Genomic DNA, 21,179 nt, shown 5'->3' with positions numbered 1-21,179 from the left:
AAGAAAAACTATAACAAGTATATTGTATATACTGCAGTATGCTGTGTGAATAGCTCAGGTATGCACACAAAGTATACTGAAGGCCAATATGTCATGGGTGCTTAGTGTCAATAATTGTAAAGATTTTCTTGGTAAATACAAACAAAGGTCAACGTGGTCTTGATGAAAAAGTAAAAACCTGCATTCCAGACATGTACGGACAGAACTTGCAAACTGGTTTTTGTTGCATAGCTAAAGTTTTTGCTGGCCTTTCGTAAACCCATACTTTAAACAGGTTCAAATATAAAATGTGCTAGCAACCCCCCAAAAAAATGATGCTTCATTTTAGTCATTTAATGTACATGTAATGTACAGAATGACACAGTAAGAAACACTTTTTCTTTAAATCAAAATGCCTCTGTTCTTTACACATTTTACATCTGACCTACTTTGTTGTTTTTCAAGAAAGGACATCCCTCCATTGTTTGCATAAATCCATTTGCTTAATGTGAAATTGTCACGCATGTAAAGAATTTAGCTGTTTCTTTAAAAAATGACAATTGGCTATGGGTGAATAATCTCTTAATAAGCAAGCTGTGGGATGGGTGTGAACTCCAGAGGCGTTTTTAAAGCTTGAGGCAGGGCAACGGTGTACCATATATAGCAGAGAAGATTGTAAAATCATTTGAGTGTAATTTTCGGCTTCGTCATTTTATTGCAGCCTTGAAGGTACATAAAGATCTTATTCATTTCAATAATGAGATGGTGAAGGATTATAATCTTAACTTCAAAATATTGCTTTTAAATTAAATAACATAAGGTCTGTATTCTATCTGTAAATGCAAATTAACTGATCTGTAGCCAAATGCTTTTGAATGTAGTTTGCATGATTGACAACTGTTTGACTTTTATTAACACTTTTATATGTATGACTGAACAATATGATGTAAAACAATTTTTGAAGTATATTTGTATTGTTTGTCTTGGAAATATGAAATCCAAATGTTTATAAACACTTAGCAGTATTTAGTATGCAAAACTTAATAGATTGGATGTGTAATTGCATCTGTAAATACAGTTACACAGGTAATGTTCCTACAAGAATACACTTCTTACTTATGTTTATGAAGCATTTCATTAAAAAAAAATTCTGGAATCTCTGCAGAATAGGGAATTATTTGGTATTGATTTGCTAGAGTTTTTTTTTTTTAATTTACTAACTTATGCTTTACTGCAAAATAGGTTACATCTCTTTTATGCAAATGTTTTTTTTTCTTTTTGCATTTTCTCTTTTTATGGAAAACAGGTTAGATTTAAAAATGAATTCAACAATGGCTCCATATGGTATGTGCCTAACAATCATGAACGAGCGCAACTCCAAGGGTGGCATGGGCTCTAAAGCCAAACCTTTAAAGTTTATGGATCAGGACTATCACTTTTTACAAGATTACTGTCTCCAGAATAAATTGAGATTTCTTGATGAGGTCTTCCCACCAGACCCCCGTTCCATTGGCAAAGGGCTGCTGAAAGAGGAAGATATGCTTAAAATAGAATGGAAGAGGCCAAAGGTATGTAAACAGTACTGCATTCATTCCTATTTAAGACTTAGATATGTTGCATGCAAAGGCGGACACTACATAAGTACTTTTACTTTCTATATAGAAGTACATTTTGAAGTATTCGTATTTTATCCGTTTTTCTTAGGAAAACATACATTTCAAAACATATTATCATAATTTTTACTCCACTTAAAAAACACAAATTCTCAGAAAAATCAGGTGTATAAGATAACAGAGCATTTCAATACATTCAGTCACTTTCAGAGAAATCTACATGTTAATACGTTGCGTACCAAATGCCATCATTCTTCTTATTTTTTTTCAGACCATGAGGCAAAATGCTGAATTTGTTGTAGATGGAGTGTCCAGATTCGACTATGCGCAAGGAAGTTTAGGTAAGAATAACACAACATACTCAACATGTTTAAATAAAACATTTAGTAAGTGATCTGTGCAGTCCTAAAATCTTATATTTAAACATTCAGCACACTCAACCCTTGATTTGGTCACCTTGGTAATCAATAGTGTTCACCTGTACAGGCAAAAAGCCACATGATGCAATTTCTCACAACTATTCAGAGAACTAAACAGAGGTTGTTGTTTATACAGTTGGCACAATGAAGTTAGGTTTTATGTTGAGCGGGAGGGTGCAGATAGGGTGTAGTTAGGAACTCCACCTGAACATTCATCCTATGACTGCTGGTTAAAAACAGCTGACAGGTATGCCTCCGTCTTAAGATTACTATTGAATCCATCAAGATTTGCATAATAGCCCACAGGCATTTGAGGTTTCAACGAATGCCGTTTTATGTGGGTTAAAATAACAACTTTTGTCTTTCATGATTTGTCATTGAAACTGTTTTTAATTATAACGTGATGAGATGGTAACCTCTGCACATAAATCACTGGTACGTTACTATATCACTTGTATCTTGTATACATCAAAAGCCAACCCTATAAGGTCCCTGATGACTCACTACATTCTAAATATGCTAGGTTATTTTCAACCCTGCTTTGGGTCAAAACGGGACAACAATGCGTTGGGTTGTAATATAACCTATCAATACAGAAAAGGATTCAGAGAGTAAAAAGCTAGCTACGGTTTCATCAGATGCTTATGCATTTGGGAGGAACTTAACTTTGTTTAATGGTCTGTCTATGGCTAAACTGAACTTTTATAAATACCTCGTCAAAAAGAACTAATGTAATGGTTTCCTAAAGATGAGGGTAGACGGCGATCACAGTAGCCGATTTGTAGTTAAAATTGTATACAATATATAGTACACATTTTTTATACGCTTTAGGTATGATATATGAACTAAAGTAATCTACTTGTTGTTTATTTGGCTTGTTGTCAGAAGGACTCTGTTGTTATTGATTCTTTTAGGTTACTGGAAGTTACGTTTGTTCTACGAAAGCCATTTGTTTATGTTGTTCCTGCTGAAAGCGTCTATATTAACATTATTGTCAACATTTCCGTATGATTTAGTATATAATCATGGATACTATACAGTGATATGCATAGGCTAAAGAGATTCATAACATGAAGGGGAATGTCACATTAAGTCAAGTTGGTCTGTGCTTGGTCTTGAAGCCCTTTGGCAACTACACGTTTTGGATTTCTCCCTCATCTAACACACCTGATAAAACCTATAGCTCACTACTAGTGAATTGGGTATAAATTATTGTTTTTATATTAAGGATTTTGTAAAGAAGCTCAATGTAATACCCAACATTTTAAATTCTGCTGGGTTATTTTTAAATGCTGGGTAAATATTGGACAGAACACATGTTGGGTTATAAATAAAAGTGTGCAGCATTTTTGTCAAATCAACATATATTTTTATGTTACTTTAACTTAAAAAATTAAGTTAAACAATTTTAACTTGGTTTTTAAGTTATTTCAACTTTTTTAAGCCAAAATTTAAAATAGTAGGTTGAATTGACTTGCAAAACCACTTAGTTTTCTCTTTATGCTGCATATTTTTTACAGTGATGCTGGATTGTTGTTAACGCAACCATGAGTTGAAACAGCCCACCATTGCATTAAAACAACCCACCGTAGGTTTATTTGTCAACTCAACATGTTTTCTGTCCAATATTTACCTGGCATTGTGTTAGAAATAACCCAACAGAATTAAGATTGTTATTCACTATTCACAAGTTGCAGCCACCACTACTAAGTGTTTTCTGTTACAAAGAATGTAAATGTCGTTACTAGTAAAAATATTTGAATTGACATGACATGTCTTATCCACCTGAAACATTCACTGTGCCAACTGGTTTATTTGTTTTTAGGAAACTGCTGGTTTCTGGCTTCTGTTGGGGCTTTAACTTTTCAAAAAGACTTATTTCCCCACATCGTTCCACCTGGACAATCTCTCATTAACAATTATGCTGGGATTTTTCACTTCAGGGTAAGATCCTTGATTCTTAGATCCGTACTTTCCTATATTCTTTAATTATAATATAATTTCTTGGTTATTTGTGACCCTGTCCTGGCTAAAGTCTTAAGAGGGTCGCACACCGAACGCACACCGCGCCGTTCTAAAAAGATCAAACACAATGACCACGTTTACATGCACACCAATAATGCGATTATTTCCAATAATGCGAGTAAGGTCTTAATCGCAGTAAGATGTTTACATGACTGGAGCTAACCTCTTCACTCCGGTTTATATGCAGTTTTTATTTTCGGATTATTCACACATAGCCCAATGCAGAGCACAAATGATGAACTCACATATATGGTCCACTTTTTTAATTTACTTACGTTAAATGACAAACACATTGTTATAGATGTATTTCATTATCCGGTGCCGTGATGAAGATATAAGTATGACAGTGCCTGTAAAGGGCGTTCACATGATATAAAAATATCGTTTTAAAAATCATTTTATATTAAAGATAATAGCAGAGCTCACACAACAACTATAACGATAGCGATTTTGGCACATGATGAACGATAAACCATTAACAGCCAATCAAATATTTGAACTTGAAGTGCACACGCACTTAAAATGCAGTAGAAAGCTCATTTATTGCTGAGGTTATAACATAAAATTACCTCAGGTATCCAGAGCTGATGCAGTTGTTGCCGTGAAATTTTTCTACCACACGGACTACGCCAAAAGGTAAGCTATTAACCTAGTACATTCATTGTTTAGTTACGCGAAACGCAGCGAGTTGAGGACATCTGCTGGTTTCCCGCTGTGTAAATGCAACAAGAACAGCATACATTCAGTGACATGTAAACAATTGCAAAAAAGTTTTTATTTCAAGAAATATCCAATATTAGGTAATGCCGCGCTCGTTGAGCGAATTAGCATGAAGTTATCATTATGATGTGGTCACTAATATATTTATCGTTATAATTATCGTTATAATGTCCCTTAAAGGTTTTATACACTGCTGTTGTGTTATTTGAGCTGGTTTTGGATGAAGGCAGACTGCTGACAGCGAGTCGTGTTGGCAGAGTTCATGTAAAACTTCCTAATGTCAAGTTTAAAAAGAATTTGTGGTTAAGGTGCGTGACTAAAACACACGTGCACTTAATTCGTGCGGTATAAATGCGATTAAAGCGTTTACATGGACGCATACTGCGATTATAAACGGCGTACGGCACCTCTTTTAATGCGATTATACTTACTGCGATTATGAGCTTAATCGCATTATTTTTATCGAATTATTGCGTTTACATGAGGTAAAGTATAATCGCAGTATTGACAAAATCCCATTATAATCGCATTATTAGGGTGCATGTAAACGCAGTCATTGTTTTCTTTGAGTATACACCCGTGCCGACAGGTGGCGCCTATCTGCGGCGCCCAGCTACGACTCAGGAAGTTGCTCAAATCTCTTGTCTCGCCACAGAGTGACACTCACATAGTTTAACATTAAATAACATATTTGCCCCAAATCATTAACTATTAACATTGGCTGCTAATGTATATTTTGCATTTTGAAGTAGATGCTATCTGACTAAGCTTGCGCTATTTAATATGCACTTCCGGTGTACGATACCTCCGAGTTGTCCTAAACGCGACGCGGTGCTGAGCTGCGCGTTTGGTGTGCAACTCCCTTGAAAGATTAGAAGTAGTAAAGTTTGATTTCAATCACTGATTCCCATTTGCCTTGCTCAGTCATTATTAAAAACATTAAAATTATACTCTAAAAATTAATAATGCTAAGGAATAAATGTGTTTCACTGGCTTGTAAATGTATAAGAGAACCACTTCAAGTGCTATACAGCACCTATGTAGAGCCATAAATGGTGCAATACATGATTATAGTACCACTTATGGTTCTACATAACACCATATGGTTTTTATATACTGTAGGATGGTTCCCCTACATAAATACGAGCCAGTGAACCACTTTTAGTGCTATTAAGCACCATTTAGGTTCCTGTTATTATGTAGTAAACAGTAAATCACAATAAAAAACAATTTTAGCTTGGTTTTTACCAACTGGGTCACATTTTATTAAGCATCGCAAACCCAAATGATGTATATTTGTTGTTAAGACAAGCTGTTTTGCCTTAGTAGCTCAGTCTCTGTAATGCTTGATTTTTCAGTTTTGGAGGTTTGGAAAATGGTATGATGTTGTGATTGACGACAAACTGCCAACAATCAATGACAGACTTATTTTTGTGCAGTCGAAAACAAATAATGAGTTTTGGCCAGCCTTGCTGGAGAAAGCTTATGCCAAGTAAGTGCCATAACTTGTTTAAGAAGTTACCTGACTCTGTTTTTTTAGCTTTTTAAAATATTACATCAAGTGCACTGACAGATGAAAGGTGTTGACTCACAATCATTATTTAAAAAATCACCTACACACAGAACTTGCTAGACAGGTTACATGCAGTGTAAGGTGACAGGGTGCATCTCCTTCACAAAGCTCGTTCTCCTCTTTCATTTGAAAGATCTTTGTTCCTTGAAATCACAAAGTGTACCTAATACCCCACCACTGCTGATATATCTACTGTCAAACAAATGCAGTTTTAACTGGCTTATTTAAGCCTTTAAATGGCACAGCCCTTTTTAAGTGGGGGTGAAAAGGTGATGTACACCTTTGAATTGAAATAACTCTGGCATTTTATGGTCTAGAAGGCTTATTTTGGTCTTGTTTTAAAGAAGGCAAAGTAAAGAAGACAATTTTTATGGAATTGTCTGGAAGTAAAAATATTAAATGTATAAAAATAATGGCATATTGCAGTGGCGGTTCGTGACTGGTCTTCCGAGGGGCGCAAATTCAAAATAAGTGTTCGGAGTGTCATGTGTGTTGCTCGTGTTTTCAAAATATGTGTTTGTTGCGTCATGTGAAGTCACGTGCATCACATGTTTTGTCAAAATAAGTTTTCAGGCGAGTTGAAGTACTGCCAAAAGTGCTATTACGCCATACAATATAGTTCTTCTTTTAAATCCGCTTAGAAAAGCGTTACGTTTTATTTTGTACCACCAAACTTGCTTGTATAACTACTCGTCTTAAATAGGAAAAACGTTGATGTGTTTGGTCACTTCTAACTTTATCTCTAAATGGTACCATTGAATGAATGGGGCTAAGATAAATGCTATCGAAGCGTCGCAGCGCGCTCCAGCACTTACGTGTACACACACAGATGATAGAGGGATGTATCAACAATTCTTAGTTAAGGTAATAACATATTTTAATATTGAAAATGAGTAGACTATTCCTTTAACCCTTTTGACATGTCTGCAGCAGGCATTTATTTTGACAAAACACGTGATGCATATAGGTTCACTCGATGTGCCTTACACATATTTTGACATTACAAACCACACACATGACGAACTAGATAAATGTTGTGACGAACTTCGCATCGTGTGTCCTCGAAAAAAGAAGTCACCGGGCGCCACTGCCATATAGTTTTATTTTATACATAAAATTATCAAAAAAAAAAAAAAAGTTTTCCTGTGAGGTTTGCTCTTGCAAACTCTTGTCAAAAATTAATAAATTACATTCACTGCATTATTATTACTGCTAAAAGGTGAATATGAAAACTACATTCTTAGACCTTTCCAACAATATAGTTTGTTGTGATTAACATTTACAAGCAAAATATTGAAGTAAACTCAGGTGTCCCGCTCACAGGTTAAAAATGGTTCTCAAGCTAGATTTGAACCTTTTAGTTTTTGTACTTGTAAGTCAAGCTAAATTTCTTTTAGCCACAATAGAGTACAGTATATAAGTATAATGGAAAAGTAGATAATATCTCCCAAGTTGTATTTTTTTTAACATCTATATCTGTATACATTTTAAAGTTAAAATGATTGTTACAGGGTATGTGGCTCTTACGCTGACATGCATGCTGGTCGGGTATCTGAGGCACTGTTGGACTTTTCTGGTGGGGTGCACATGCACTATGAACTCAATTCAGCTCCTCCTGACTTATGGGAGATGATGCACCGTGCAAATCAGGCAAATGCCCTCATGGGATGTGAAACTCCTGTATCGGTAAGCAGTGACAACATATTACGAAAGTGAACTTTTCACGTGTGGTATTACCAAAAATATTAATATACAACACTTAACAATCAGTACATTTTTCGATATAACATATGACTACTGATAAAAACAACAGTTTTTTTCTATAAAACCAGGATGTGCCTGAGAAAAAATTACATAACGGCATAGTTCTGGGCCATGCTTACGCTGTCACAGGGGTTCATCAGGTAAGACTGCGGTTTCAATTTACATAGTCATCCAGTTCATCTGGTCTCAAGTAAACAGCTTAGGGAGAATGTTGCTGTGGGGTTACACACCCACTTTTAAGCTGTATTTCACTGTTTTCCCACCATTTGCCTTGATTCTTTAAGTCCAAGTCATCATCTGTAAAATATATAATTAAATAAAATGTTAGTTTTCTAACTAAAGAAATTAAATATGTTTGCATGATTATATTTTGTCTACAAAAGTATTATAAAACAAGCATTCACCTTCAGATTAAATGATTTTTAAGATCATTAGAAACATTTCAGTCAAGTGTTGTAAAACTTTTGTATGGTAGTCCATATATATTTTAAATTATGTTAAAGCTAGCCCTGGCACAAGTCACGAACCGCACATACACGGTAACATCTCAATGTATGAGCCATGCCGGCAGCAACTACCCACACAGCAAAAGGACTCCGTGGCGGATTAGCCGTGGAGGTATCGCGGCTTCCGAAACAGACCCGTGTCTGCGTCCACTTGCGCGCCGTGACGGATCCGCAATGAAGGCGGATCGTAGACCCGCCGTGGCCTCGCGCTGCATCCGTGGCGCAAATTGATTCATATATCCCCCGCGGACCCGCAACTGACTCAAGTCTGACCCTCAATTTCCACCGACTGCGGAACGGCTGCGGATCCGTTGCGGAATGGCGGCGGAGTCAATCAGTTTCCATTAAAGTCAATGTGTGTGTTTCCACTGACTACGTTCCGAATCCATCACAGCTCCGGCCATCCGCAGCCCTCCGGCACAAATACGCAGAGCTTCTATTTTTGACGGACGCCGGACAGCTCCGCAGGGCGGAGGCATGAATTTATCGCGTGATCATACCTGAATTCACGAGATCTCGTGTTGGGATCTGGGCTGGTTTGTAATAACGTCATAATTTAACGTCATAATGGGCGGAGACGGAACTACATATCGCGCGATCTTCATGTGAATTTGCGAGAACTCACGGGTCCTCGTCACTTCAGCACGCAGCCGCTCTGCAACAAATACGGATCCGGTGGGTATTGACGGACGGCGGAGTGCGGAGCCGTAACGCAGCGGACCCGCTCTGCAGCCGCTCCGCAGTCGGTGGAAATTGAGGGTGACTCAAGCTCCGGGATGGATCCGCAACGGATGCAGACCGGAGCTCTTCGGAGCGGTTCCGTTATGCTGGGTACACACCAAAAGATAATCGGGCTGATTTTGGGCCGATTTCCCCCCTTCCGACAATCCTAGCTATGTCCCGAGTATCACGATGGTTTTACAGATTATCTTATCAGATTGTCCCTTCGTGTGAGTTGTGTTAAGAGTGTCCGAACCTGCTCGGAAGAACGTCGGAGCCGCGCCAATCGCGAATCGTAAATATTAAACATGTTGAATATTTACGATCAGAAATCCCGATGTGTGTGGGGAATCCCGAGGACAAACGCGAGCAAGCTATTGAGATTATCACGTGAAACGAAACCATATCCAATCAGAAAGCCAGATGAGGGAAGACGGAAGCAGTAATGGCACGGCACAAAGGCCGCTTCTCATTTCCAGGCTGCATAAACGTCATCAAGACTGTCTCAGAATATTAACAGTTATAAAATTGACTATTATTCCTAGTTTATCGTATATTGTTGTAATATACTTATGACTTTCGAATGTAATGCTCAGTTAACTTGAATAAACCAGGTTTCATGACGTATGCAGCCTGCACTGCGACCTCCGCAGGCTACAGCCTTCGGATTGAGAAACGGCCAAAGTGAAGTTGATGTGGACAGCAGAGATTGAGGATCAGCTTCTTGATTTGTGGCAACAGCACGAATGTTTATACAACGTGTCTTGTAAAAATTATTCCAAGCACTATAATTGAAATGTCTTCCTGCATATCGTCCACCATTCTGAAGTCTCGCGAGATTTTGTGGGATTTCCTGTGTTCACAGTCGAGACTCTGGTTAAAAATCTGTTTGTGTGTGGTGTGCTGTCTTTGACACATAATGGCACACCACACACTATAAGAGCAAAACGGTTAAATCTAGGATTTTTTATCCTCATGTTTGTGGTCTATCACATTTTTAAAATCTTATAAGATGTAAAAAATCTTTTGGTGTGTACCCAGCATTAAGGATCCGCCCCGGAGCTTATTGCTATCAGGGCCGGGTCCGTTTTGGACCAGTTTATCTCACTTTCAAATTCAAAATCCCTTCTGTTCTTACTGTAGGATAAAATAGGATAAACTAAACTAAAGGATAAAACCAAAACTATCACTAGGCCTGGCTACTGCAACAATATAGAACCTTAAATCTTCATTGCCTTGTATTTTTAACCTAACAATATTGTAAATAGGCCTAACAGAAAAGTTTCCCTAAAAGATATCAATCTAATGTACAAAAGTAATTACTGCTCAATGGAAATATAAAATTGCCATTTACATTATTGGACAGTTATAGGTTATATATTTTTTGTGGTCAAAACCTAATTTGGTGCTTTATAGGCCCAGGTCAATGCAAACATAAAATACTTGATCTATTAGGCTACAACTTCAATGAAATGCTGCACTATGCACAGCTAAAACATCTGACAATGAATAATTGGAAAAAGGCAAGTTCAACAAAAATGTTTTTATTATTTAATCATTTCTCCCATTACACGTCTCCTCGTTGCCCGATCTGTTGCCAGGTTGAACACAGCACCTGTAATCAAACAGACAGAAGTTTATGGTATGTAGCATCCAAAGTCAAGTATGCTTATCATAGTAACGCCACCGAATGAAGTAAAAGTACAGTTTTTTCACTAAAAATGTACTTGAGTAAATGTATCCTTAAAAATCACTTTAAAAGTAGTTACCCAAAACTGTAAATGGAATTCATTGCACACCTCTGGTTAAATCACCCTGTTAACGGATGCTCAAAATAACAGACGAGAAGATTGTCTTTACCAACCACACAGTCGGTCTGACTGACACCTGCATTCATTTAGTCACTGATTAGGTAACATGGCTTCTTGCAGTGTGACCGTGAGTCTGAACCAAGTCAAACAATGATTAAATTGCCAAAGATTATTTTTCATTATAAAGAAGATGGCAGATACACTACACCAAAATTGCCAACATGTAAACTTAATAATGCACAGCTAGGGCTAAACCATTATCCACGAGTGAACATGCTAAAGTTTTCCTAATATCAACGTCATTCCAATCATTAGTATACAGGATGATTAAAAAACATGTTTACTGCCACAATTATATCAATAAATCAATACTTACTCAAAAGAGGGTTCAGCTCAACCATGTCCCAGCAAAGAAAGTCTCAATTGACAGGTGTGCATGGTTTAACCGTTCAGTAAAGGCGCGTCCGAGGATCCGACATGGGTCCGTTCAGGATCCGCTGTTTGACAGTAGAATTTCCGGCACTGCCGGAGGCGGAGCTGATCCTCTGTGCGGCTCCAAAACGAATGTGACAGTCACGCTGGTTTGGTGACTTGAACGCGGATCCGCATAGAGTCTCCTGCTGTGTGGGTTGTAAACAGAGTGAAAAGAAGAGGCTTGTGCATGCTCTCTCTCGTGCACATGTTTATTAGGCGTCCCCTCTCGGGAGCAGGTAGAGTATTTCGCATGTGCATTTTTTTTAAAAAGTGGAGGGGCGGTTCTTTTCAAAAATTCGGGAAAATCTTATGCTATACCTTTAAGTTAACTTTGAATAAATGGATAAAAAGAAGAAATATACATCCGGGTTTTTATTTTCTTCTTTGACAATAGTTTGATCCTACTTCGATCCTTTTCACCTGGTATGGTCCTTATTTAACAAAAGATTGCTTCACGTGCAAAAAAAGAGTACACCAAATCATAGTGATTATTACACCAAATCAAAACACACTGAAAAAAATGATTCATTGAATTGAATCAATTTTTTTGGGGTAAGTGGTTGCAGTCAATTTAATTGAGCTACATTTAAGCAAAAAAGATTAGTAACGTAAAAAAAATATAAAACTTTTGTTTAAATGTAGTTTAAGTGGATTGGTTGCAACCACTTACCTTGAAGGGATTGATTACATTCAATAAATCATTTTTTTCAGTGATTTGAATGTGTACTTAACAGGTAATGAGTGGTAGACATCTAGTTCAGCTGGTGAGACTATTCAATCCATGGGGAGATACAGAATGGATTGGAGACTGGGGTGACATGTAAGTAAATTGAATTTACAGACTGACTTTCTATGAATGCTTAACAATCAAGCTGTTTTTCCCTATTACTAATAATTTGTCTGTGCAGATTATATCAAATGAAAAATTAACTGAATTAATTTGGATATTGCATAAATTAGTATTACTTATATACAGTATTTATGATGTCATTTGTATGTACTTCCAAAGAATTTGATTGAGTTTACTTGGAGAAAGGACATGGCCTCCAACAGAATATGACACTGCTGTGCAACAAAAACAAGAACAAACCGATATGAAATGCATAAATGTATTTCTGAAAATGTATTTTCAGCTTTTGCCTACAGCATACTCAAATGGCAACCATTTTTACTGTTTGTGTGTCATAAAATTATTCTTTTATATTTAAAGACTTAAATCATGTTTATAGTATAGCTTAGTAAACATGTCATTAAACAGTATTCGTGTCCCGTAAACCACATATAACACCCCCACCCATACACACACATAATTAGTATTTATGTGGTTAAAGAAATGGTAGTAAATGGTAGATATTAGAGATATATTAGAGAGAGCAAATATGAGGTAAAGCAAAAAAAATGGTATTGGTTAGGATGTACTGCAAGGTTTGATGACCACAAAGTAAATATGAAGTTAATTTTTTTCTGATGTTTGTGTACATAATTTATTCAGGTCACCTCTGTGGAACACAGTGAGTGAGGCGGACAAGAAAAAACATCGATTGGCTGAAAATGGAGAGTTTTGGTAGGCCAGAACCATGTTTTTTAATGTGATATTTTTAACATCTAAATAATGAATTACATTTAGCAATGATTTACTATGAAAGTTATTTTTTAGGATGTCAATGAAAGATTTTACAAGAATTTTTGACAACATGGATATCTGCTGTCCTTGTCCTGATTTTCTGGAAACGTCCTCTCAGTGTCACTGGACATCAAAGTACCACCAAGGCCGTTGGGTAACTGGGAGTACAGCTGGTGGCTACATGAATTATAAAGGTGCAAAATAAAAAGTTAAAGAAAACATTTATCAGTTTAAAATCAGTTAGCCACATGATGCTAATTATACATTTCATGTTAATAAAGCTGAGGGCTAGTTAAAGATTTATCAAAATTATAATCACAACACTTTTTCATGAGCTGAAATCAAAGATCTAAGATTGTTTCTATGTATACAAAACGCCTATTTCTCCCAAATTTTGTTCACAAATCTGTCTAAATCTGTATAAGTAAGCACTTCTCCTTTGCCGGGATAATCCATTCACCTTACAGGTGTTGCATATCAAGATGCTGATTAGACAGCCTGATTATTGCACAGGTGTGCCTTGGGCTGGCCACAAAGAAGGCCACTCTAAAATGTGCAGTTTTATTACATAGCACAATGGCACAGATGTTGCGAATTTTGTGTGCAATTGCCATGCTGACTGCAGGAATGTCCATCAGAGCTGTTGCCTGTGAATTTAATGTTCATTTCTCTACCATAAGCCGTCTCCAAAGGCTTTTCAGAGAATTTGGCAGTACATCCAACCGGCCGCACAACTGCAGACCATGTGTAACCACACCTGCCCAGGACCTCCACATCTAGCATCTTCACCTCCAAGATCATCTGAGACCAGCCACCCAGACAGCTGCTGCAACAATCAGTTTGCATAACCAAAGAATTTCTGCACAAACAGTCAGAAACGGTCTCAGGGAAGCTCATCTGCATGGAGAGGTGTTCTCTTCACAGATGAATCCCGGTTTTCACTGTACCAAGCAGATGGCAGACAGTGTGTACGGCATCGTGTGGGTGAGCGGTTTGCTGATGTCAACGTTGTGGATCAAGTGGCCCATGTATGTTATGGACAACGAACACAGGTGTATTGTATGGATAGTATTTTAAAATGCACAGAGATACAGTGATGAGATCCATTGTTGTGCCATTCATCCATGACCATCACCTCAGGTTGCAGCATGGTAATGCACAGCCCTATGTTGCAATTATCTGTACACAATTCCTGCAAGCTGAAAAAAAATCCCAGTTCTTGCATGGTCAGCATACTCACGGCATATGCCACCCATTAAGCATGTTTGGGATGCTCTGGATTTGCGTTTACGACAGCGTGTTCCAGTTCCTGCCAATATCCAGCAACTTCGCATAGTGAGGCAACTTGTGGTCACACCAGATACGGACTGATGGTTTTCGGACCCTCCCTCGACCGCCCAATGCAGTAAGGCTGCACATTTTGGGGTGGCCTTTTATTGTGGCTAGCCTAAGGCACACTCCGTTCTTCATACGTGGATTACTCGGTTAGCTGGTTTTGACCGTTTATGATTTGGCTTGATCTTTAATTATTTGGTTCTTTCGAAGCTCATCCTACAGTTGCTGTCATAGTAATAGGGCCGTTAGCTAAAACCTGCTCGGGAGGCTTATTTCATATAAACAAGATTAGATCGCACCTTTGAAAGCGGAGGTGATATGGAAAGTCTGTCGCAGTCATGTATTCTCCATATACGAGCTCATTTTGTCTAAGAAGCACGATTAATATAAAGGGCTTTTTAAATTCAACACGTAATAAAAATATTAGATTGAATCTTTTAGCGATGTTCTAAAAAAATTATATAGGATTTTTTTGGTGCTTGTGCAACTTGTTTTTGTGGAGCAGGTATTTTAATTATTATTCTTAAACGAATGACACACTTATGGCCACATTTATTAAAAATTTCCTTTATAAAAACAGCAATACTAGATGTGATTTAAAATAAAAAATATTACTCAGTGTGAAATAAGTTTCCTTTAAATCAACTCATCTCCAATTTTATCTTTGTCTTTAGATTGTCAAGTTAAGTATAGTGTCATTCATGAAAGGTTTGCTTAGTAATTTGTATCTACTATATTTAAAACTTGTCTACAAAGATGTTGTTACCCTGTCCCTTTTCTATGACAAAATAATTCCAATAACCAAAAACGTTTATTGCACATATTGCCACATATCTTTATCTTCTTTACTACATTTTTCTGTGCAGACTCAGTAGATGCAGGACTTTCAGATAATGTGGACTCCTGCTAGGCCTATTGCTGCAGTCAGAAATCAGTTATATAAGAATAATGCAATTAAAGTAAACTTATTTAGGTACTTGCAGGTAGTTTCTCTGAAGGACTGTTATTTGAGAGGATTTCTTTACTGTCCTTAAACATAAATGGCTCAGAAACGATTGCACTTTGTAATCTTTTGATGTGAAAAGTTTGATTACAATCATGATATCAAACTTTGACATGTATATTAAAGATATCAAGATTATATTTTCAAAGAATAGTTCACATTATGTTGGGTGATTTTATGTAGAATAATTAGCTTTAGCTGGGTTTACAAATTCAGCATATAAGAAGTTCACAATAACCTTGCACACTGCAGGGGTTAAAAAATGGGAGTGTTCTTTGGCCATTGTAACAACCGACCAATCACAACATTGCTGATCATTGTTTCTACTATCGATATGTATTGCTTTTTCATGTGGTGCACGAATGCACAATGATTTCAGATAATTAAATCCAGCCATACAAATCATCAACAGCAGGAGTGTTTAAAGAACCGGAAAAGCAAGGTCATAATAAGCGAGATCTGAACATCTTGGATGTCTCATTTAATCTTGAATGTATTAAGCGTATATACGTAGAACAGACCCCTATTAAAAAATCATGCTGTCTAATGAGCAGCTTGATATGGCGCACTTCTGTGGTAGATGGATTATCTTGGCAAAAAAGTGCTCACTTTTCACAGATTAAGACAGATTTGTGAACAATATTTGAGAGATATAGGCCTTTTGTTTACATAGAAAACGTTTTAGATCTTTGAGTTCAGCTCATGAAAAATGGGGGCAAAGACAAGTGTTGCGTTTATAATTTTGGTGAGTGTAGTAAACAAAAGACACTTAAAGGCACAAGAAAATCATGCGATTTTTCCACTGTATCTCTTACTCAAATAAGGACTTTTCCTTAAGTCTTTTCCTTCAGTGTCTTATAATTTCTAAAACGTTGTAGAAGACACACATGAGATTACTAGGGTGTTTTCTCAGAAGACAAATCTATCTAAACATATATCAGTGCCATTGTTTTGTCTCAAGATGCACACCATATTGTTTTTTTGTAAGGGTTGTTTGGAAAAACTATTTAAATGTCATACTATAACTAAACCCTTTCTGGGAAACATAACTGAGACCTTTACTGTAGTTCTTCTGAGCTATAAAAGCTACAAACCTTTAGCAATTAAACATTTCTGTGGGTACATTTATATCATAAAGGTCTAATTAGGTCTAATTTAAAGATAACAATATTTACTGAACATTGTTAAAGGTGCTCTAAACGAATTCACGCGTTTTAGACCAAAAAACATTTTTTGTTACATACAGCAAACATCTCCTCACTATCTGCTTGCTGCCTGTCCGCTGATCAAACAGTAAAAAAAACACGATCTCTGTAGATGTCACGTACAGAAGATGATGGAGATAGTTTTAAAGCAGAATGGAACCGTTTATTGGAATGATACTGAAGGATAAATCAATTGCAGATAATGTGGCTTGTAGAAGGTTCAAACAGGAAACACAGACACACACTTTGGCTCTGGAAGTTCCACAGAAGAAGATGAAGATTATATCGATCTGAATAATAAACACGTAGAGTCACGTTAAGTCCACAATAGCTCACAGTAATGTTTGCTTAGACGAGACCGGACAAAGAGTGTGTGTCAGTAACAGGTGCAGTAAATCAATAGTCCGGTGATTGTGATCGGGGATAATGAGTGATGTGTGTGGACGGACCTTGTGTATCCGTGACAGTACCCGCCCTGAGGGTCCGCTCCCGAGGACCGCTGTGATCCACGACGTCGAGGAGGGCGACCTCTAGGTCTGGGTGTAGGTTTGTCAGGATGTGTTTGGTGAAAGTTTTGAAGGAGTTCAGGGTCGAGGATGTCTTCTCGAGGTACCCAAGATCGTTCTTCGGAACCGAAGCCCTCCCAGTCCACCAGGTCCTCCAGCTGCCCACCTCGATGTCTGGAATCCAGTAATTGTCAGACGGTGTAGATGGTAGAGTCTTCTTCAAGAGGGGGGTTTTCTTCACCAGGTCCTGTGGGGGAAACAGAAGAAGTGACAGGTGGATGAAAGGGTTTAAACTGGGAAACATGGGAAACTGGATGGATCCGGTAGTGTGAGGGGAGACGGAGCTGAAAGGCTACCGGATTGACCTCCTTGATGATGACAAATGGACCGATGAATTTGGGTCTCAGCTTTCAGCAAGGCAGACAGAGCCGGATGTTTTGTGTTGATAGCCATACCTGGTCCCCGACCTTGAAGTCGGGTTACATTTGGCATCTGCCTGCCGCTGATGACGTCTAACAGCTGCCTGGAGGTGATGGTGTGCTGAGTCCCAGACCCTCTCGCTCTCTCGGAACCAGTGTTGGACTGATGGTACTTCGCTTGGTTCTTCGGTACAGAGAAACATGGGTGGCTGGTAACTGAGCACGCACTGGAATGGGGTGAGTTTGTTCTGTTTGGCCGTTAGTTTGAGGGTGGTAACCTGATGACAGACTAATGGTAACATTCAGAAGTTTGAAGAATGATCTCCATACTCAGGATATAAATTGCGGATCACGATCTGAAACAATATCCTCTGGGATGCCAAAATATCTGAATACGTATTGAAATAATACAGTTCTGCACTTTCCATAGCAGTTGGCAGTGCTTTGATGGTATTAATCTCAGCATCTTCGAAAATCGATCCACCACCACAAAGATACAGGTGTTACCTTGTGAAATGGGCAAATCCGTAGCGAATTCTACTCCGAGATGAGACCATGGACTACGGGGAACAGGTAGAGGACGGAGTTTTCTATGTGGTAAATGTTTTTGTCTTGGCCATTGCACACTCTTTACACCCCCTCACAAACCTTCTGATGTCCTCTGCCATGGTGGGCCAACAGAAGCGATGTTTTAGCAGCAAGAGGGTTTGTTGGATGCCGGAGTGACCAGTGCCTGGAGAAACATGAGACTTTGTAATGAGTGGTGTTCGCTTATGCAAGGGTACATACGTTAATCCAGTTGGACAGCCGCGTTCGCCGTCTCGTGGATGGTATCATCTCCACTCCATTCAATGGGACAGATAAAGAACTTTTGTAGGTAGGATGTTTTCAGGAGGCACAGTGTCTTCCTCTGAAGATGACAATCTTGACAATGCATCTGCCTTACAATTCCTGTTATCTGGACGATATGAGATGGTGAAATCAAAACGAGTAAAAAAGAGAGCCCACCTGGCTTGTCGGGGATTCAGTCTTTTCGCTTCCCGCAGATATTGGAGGTCTGTTAATACTGTGAATGGATGACATGCCCCCTCGAGCCAATGGCGCCACTCCTCCAGGGCCAGTTTGATTGCTAGCAACTCTCGGTTTCCGATATCGTAGTTCTTCTCTGCCGGGCTGAACTTGTAGGAGTAATATGCTCCGACACCTGTAGAGGAAGCATCCACTTCCACAGTAAAAGGTTTATTTGGATTTAGATGAATTAGGATGGGTGCCTGGCAGAAAGTTTTCTTCAGCGTGTTAAATGCTGTGCCTGCTTCATCATTCCAAATTAACTTTTTGGGTTTACCTTTTACTGCTGATGTCAGTGGAGATGCGATGACACTGAAGTTGTTGATGAACCTACAATAAAAATTTGCAAACCCCATAAATCTTTGAAGTTCCTTCACTGAGATGGGTTGGGGCCAGTTCTGAATAGTCTTGACCTTCCTCTCGTCCATACTCACTCTGTGACTGGAAACTTGGTAGCCTAGGAACTTAATGGTGGTTTTGTGAAATTCACATTTCTCAGCTTTAACGAATAAGGTGTGTTGACGTAATCTTTCCAACACTTCTTTAAAATGCTGAACATGGGTGACACGGTCACAATAGATGAATATATCATCAATGTAGACTATCACAAAGCGATTGAGCAGATCTCTAAAAATAGTGTGCATGAAATTCTGGAATACGGACGGCGCGTTGACTAGGCCAAACGGCATCACCAAATATTCCCAGTGACCAGTAGGGGTCACAAAAGCTGTCTTCCATTCATCACCGTCACGTATTCGGATGGGATTATAAGCACTGCGTAAATCAAGCTTTGTAAATACCTTTGCACCGTGAAGCTGTTCTAATGCCGCTGGGACGAGGGGAAGAGGATAGTGAAATTTTCGGGTGATGGCGTTTAATCCTCTGTAATCAATACAGGGTCGAAGTCCTCCATCCTTTTTAGCCACAAAGAAGAATGGTGAAGCAGCAGGAGAGGTTGATGGTCGAATGTAACCTTGCTCTAAAGCTTCCGTGATGTACTTCTCCATTGCTTCCTGTTCTGGGATGGTGAGTGAATACATTTTACCATTGAGCACTGGTTCACCCTGGAGGAGGTCAATCACACAGTCCCATGGCCAATGAGGTGGTAGTTTGGAGGCTCTCTTGGGACATATTGATATTCTTAATACTCTGGAGAAATAGAAACAGAGATATTATCCTGGGGACTTTCTATTGTAGTTCTGCATACCTTTAATTTTGGAGGAGGATGATGAGGTTCTGGCATCTCAGGAAAACATTGCGGAAAACAGTGACCACTCCATCGTTTTACCTCCCCAGTGTCCCAAGAGAGCTCTGGATGATGTTCGATTAATCATGGTCTCCCTAAAATCACGTCTGCTGTGGAGTTCTCCAGGACCAGCAGTCTGATCTTTTCCTGATGCAGGATGCCCACTGTCAGAGTGATTTCATTGGTGTGATGCTGGATTGATGAGCGGTTTTCCAGTGACAGATTGAACTTTAAGTTTTTGTGGAATGCGTTCTTTCTGGATGTTGAGTTGCTGGCAGAGCTGGGCAGATATGAAATTCCCGGCTGACCCAGAGTCGAGGAGGGCAGACACTGCAATAACAAAGTTTTGAAATGATAATTTAACCTTTGTACTCAAGGGGGTATATATGTGGTTGGACTGTACTCACCAAAGCTCTGGGTGGACGGATGGGGCATTCAGTGATGACATGCCCTTTGCTGGCACAGTTTAAACACAGACCCTGGGTCAGTCGTCATTGTCATGGGTACTGGTCCTGGAGAGGGCAGCTCTGGTGGGCAACATGGTGCAAAAGTGGAATGATGGCATGCTAAAATCCGATTTTCCGTACGAATCGCATTCTGTATGAAACGCTCAAGCCCGATGGTGTCATCAAATGCAGACAACTGTAAACGAAGATCTGGATTAAGACCATTGCGATATGTGGTTATAAGGGCCCATTCGTCCCAGCCGCTAATGGCCGCTAGCGTGCGGAAAAGGAGAGAGTAATCTAAGGCTGAAGCTTTCCCCTGTTTGATGTTATACAGTTCATCACTAACCGAGCTATCGCCTTCAGGAAAACTAAAAACTTCTTGGAAATACTCACTGAAAGTGCGATAGGAGTTGAGGAATGGACCGTTTTGATTCCAGATGGAGACTGCCCAACGGAGCACTTTCCCGGTGAGTAATGAAATTACAAAGGCAATCTTGCTGCGATCTGTAGGATAATGGGTGGGTTGCATCTCGAAAATAAGTTCACACTGGAGGAGAAAACTTTGCACTCATGTGGCTCACCAGAGAACGTTTTAGGGTTGGCCATAGGGACTGAGGTTATGGTAGCCGGAATCTGTGATGCTGGCGTGAGATGTTTGTTGTAACTCCGCTCAAAGTATGTCCACCAGGTTCTGGAATGTGTCCTGATCTTATAGAGTCA

At 38.8% G+C, this 21,179-nt stretch overlaps 1 protein-coding gene across 1 annotated transcript in view; it reads left to right on the top strand.

Moving 5' to 3' along the window:
* The first annotated feature begins 568 nt into the window (after positions 1-568).
* The window catches only part of LOC141365309 (calpain-1 catalytic subunit-like), a 31,326-nt gene continuing 10,715 nt past the window's right edge, over positions 569-21,179 (top strand). The window contains exons 1-10 of the mRNA XM_073869509.1: positions 569-708; positions 1,286-1,547; positions 1,864-1,933; positions 3,837-3,955; positions 6,115-6,248; positions 7,841-8,015; positions 8,162-8,233; positions 12,339-12,424; positions 13,097-13,168; positions 13,262-13,422. Of these exons, the coding sequence (XP_073725610.1) occupies positions 1,299-1,547; positions 1,864-1,933; positions 3,837-3,955; positions 6,115-6,248; positions 7,841-8,015; positions 8,162-8,233; positions 12,339-12,424; positions 13,097-13,168; positions 13,262-13,422 (1,138 nt within the window). The 5' untranslated portion in view covers positions 569-708; positions 1,286-1,298. The remainder of the gene's footprint in view (positions 709-1,285; positions 1,548-1,863; positions 1,934-3,836; positions 3,956-6,114; positions 6,249-7,840; positions 8,016-8,161; positions 8,234-12,338; positions 12,425-13,096; positions 13,169-13,261; positions 13,423-21,179) is intronic.

This window comes from Misgurnus anguillicaudatus, chromosome 7, assembly GCF_027580225.2.
Source record: "Misgurnus anguillicaudatus chromosome 7, ASM2758022v2, whole genome shotgun sequence".
NCBI classification, from domain to species: Eukaryota; Metazoa; Chordata; class Actinopteri; order Cypriniformes; family Cobitidae; genus Misgurnus; species Misgurnus anguillicaudatus.
Note: the sequence above shows the minus strand (reverse complement) of the source record. Positions and strands in the feature narration are given on the sequence as shown.